At 36.9% G+C, this 1,384-nt stretch overlaps 1 protein-coding gene across 1 annotated transcript in view; it reads right to left on the bottom strand.

Moving 5' to 3' along the window:
- Positions 1 to 805: 805 nt before the first annotated feature.
- The window catches only part of hexa (hexosaminidase A (alpha polypeptide)), a 6,843-nt gene continuing 6,264 nt past the window's right edge, over positions 806 to 1,384 (bottom strand). The window contains exons 9-11 of the mRNA XM_037682933.1: positions 1,271 to 1,361; positions 1,075 to 1,182; positions 806 to 982 (exon numbers count right to left, since the gene is read on the bottom strand). Coding sequence (XP_037538861.1) covers positions 919 to 982; positions 1,075 to 1,182; positions 1,271 to 1,361 — 263 coding nt within the window. The 3' untranslated portion in view covers positions 806 to 918. The remainder of the gene's footprint in view (positions 983 to 1,074; positions 1,183 to 1,270; positions 1,362 to 1,384) is intronic.

Below are 1,384 nucleotides of genomic sequence, written 5' to 3' on the forward strand. Positions count from 1 at the left end.
TCACTTCATTTGGGTTAAATATTATTTTATTGTATGCTATATTCCAGTAATGACCGCTTGCATTGCTGTCCCGGTCAGACAACCTGAAAGAAGTGAGTCTGCCTAAAGAATCCTCTATTTCAGTTTTCTGATGACGCTGAACTAAAGTTATATTTATAGAACAGACTTAGTCTGGTTTAGTCAGGTTTAGTCATGGTGGCCTTCGTAAAAACAAACCTTAATAACTGACGACACTAAGGAAGTTAAGTTGGGTTGTTCCTTTGGGTGATGCTCATTTTTTAATTTTTTTTATGATAAAGCTTTAAAATATCTCCAAATTAAACCTTTAAATTTGTTATCCTTCTCTTGTTTCCTTTACTTTTTATTTTTGTCTTTTAATCAGTATTTCTAAATCAAATGTCATCATGTCCACTGATACTCAAACAAAAAGACTTCATATTTTCAAAGTTCATGTCTTATGTTTTCTTTGTTACACGTGGGAGGAATTTTGTTTAAACTGATATCTATGTAGAATAGCTCTAAACGCTGGGTTTAAACTTGGAACAAAAACAAAAATAGAAAATGACGCTTAGCAAAAATAAAAAAGCATTACTTGATGAACACACTCGTAAAATTTTATTGTCTTTTAGAGAAATAATGAAATTGGGTGAACTGAAACGCCTCTATTAGTCATCAGTTTAACATTTTACTACATTTTCAATAATAATTAAGTATGGTTACACAAAGTTTAATATATTTAAAATGTGATCATTGTAAAAAATAAATGAAAATATAACTCCCTGAGAAAGACTGTGCTTCTTTTCTTTAAGGTGAAAAAAACACAAAGCCAAGTTGTGCTTCTTCGATGTTTCTTAACTGAAACTAAAATCCTGAACTTGTTTCGCTCCAACGCCCAAAGCGCTCGCATGTCATCCATCTTCAGACACCTTGGTACTCGTGTCTGCAGTGTCCCACATCCAGAGGCTCTGCTTGGACCCCTCGTCTGAAGCGGGAGTGAAGCGGAATGAAAAGCAGATGTTAGAACAGCGTGTTCATAAAGTATGTCAGCTCTGATACTTCAAGGGTCAAACGTACCTGAGCAGTCTGCATCGAAAGTCCTGCAGCCGAGGAGAAGCTCGCTCCACGCTGGAAGTCTGCTTCTCGCTGCTCCACAGTCTCTCTGCAGCAGCGCCAGCTCTCGGCCTGTTGTTTTTATTTTAGGACAGTTATTAAATTATGTTCTCACTCCACATATTTTACTCTAAAGTGTTTCAAGCTTTAAATCTTTTACCAGAGTCGTGGAGCAAGATTGGTGGCGTCCACATATTCCCCCCACAAACAGACTTCACCGCCAATAACCAGCCTCTTCTGTTCCTCTGTTCCTGAGAAGCAGTAAAAAAAAAAT

The sequence above is a fragment of the Nematolebias whitei genome, chromosome 10 (genome assembly GCF_014905685.2).
Source record: "Nematolebias whitei isolate Nwh7 chromosome 10, NemWhi1, whole genome shotgun sequence".
Lineage (NCBI taxonomy): Eukaryota > Metazoa > Chordata > Actinopteri > Cyprinodontiformes > Rivulidae > Nematolebias > Nematolebias whitei.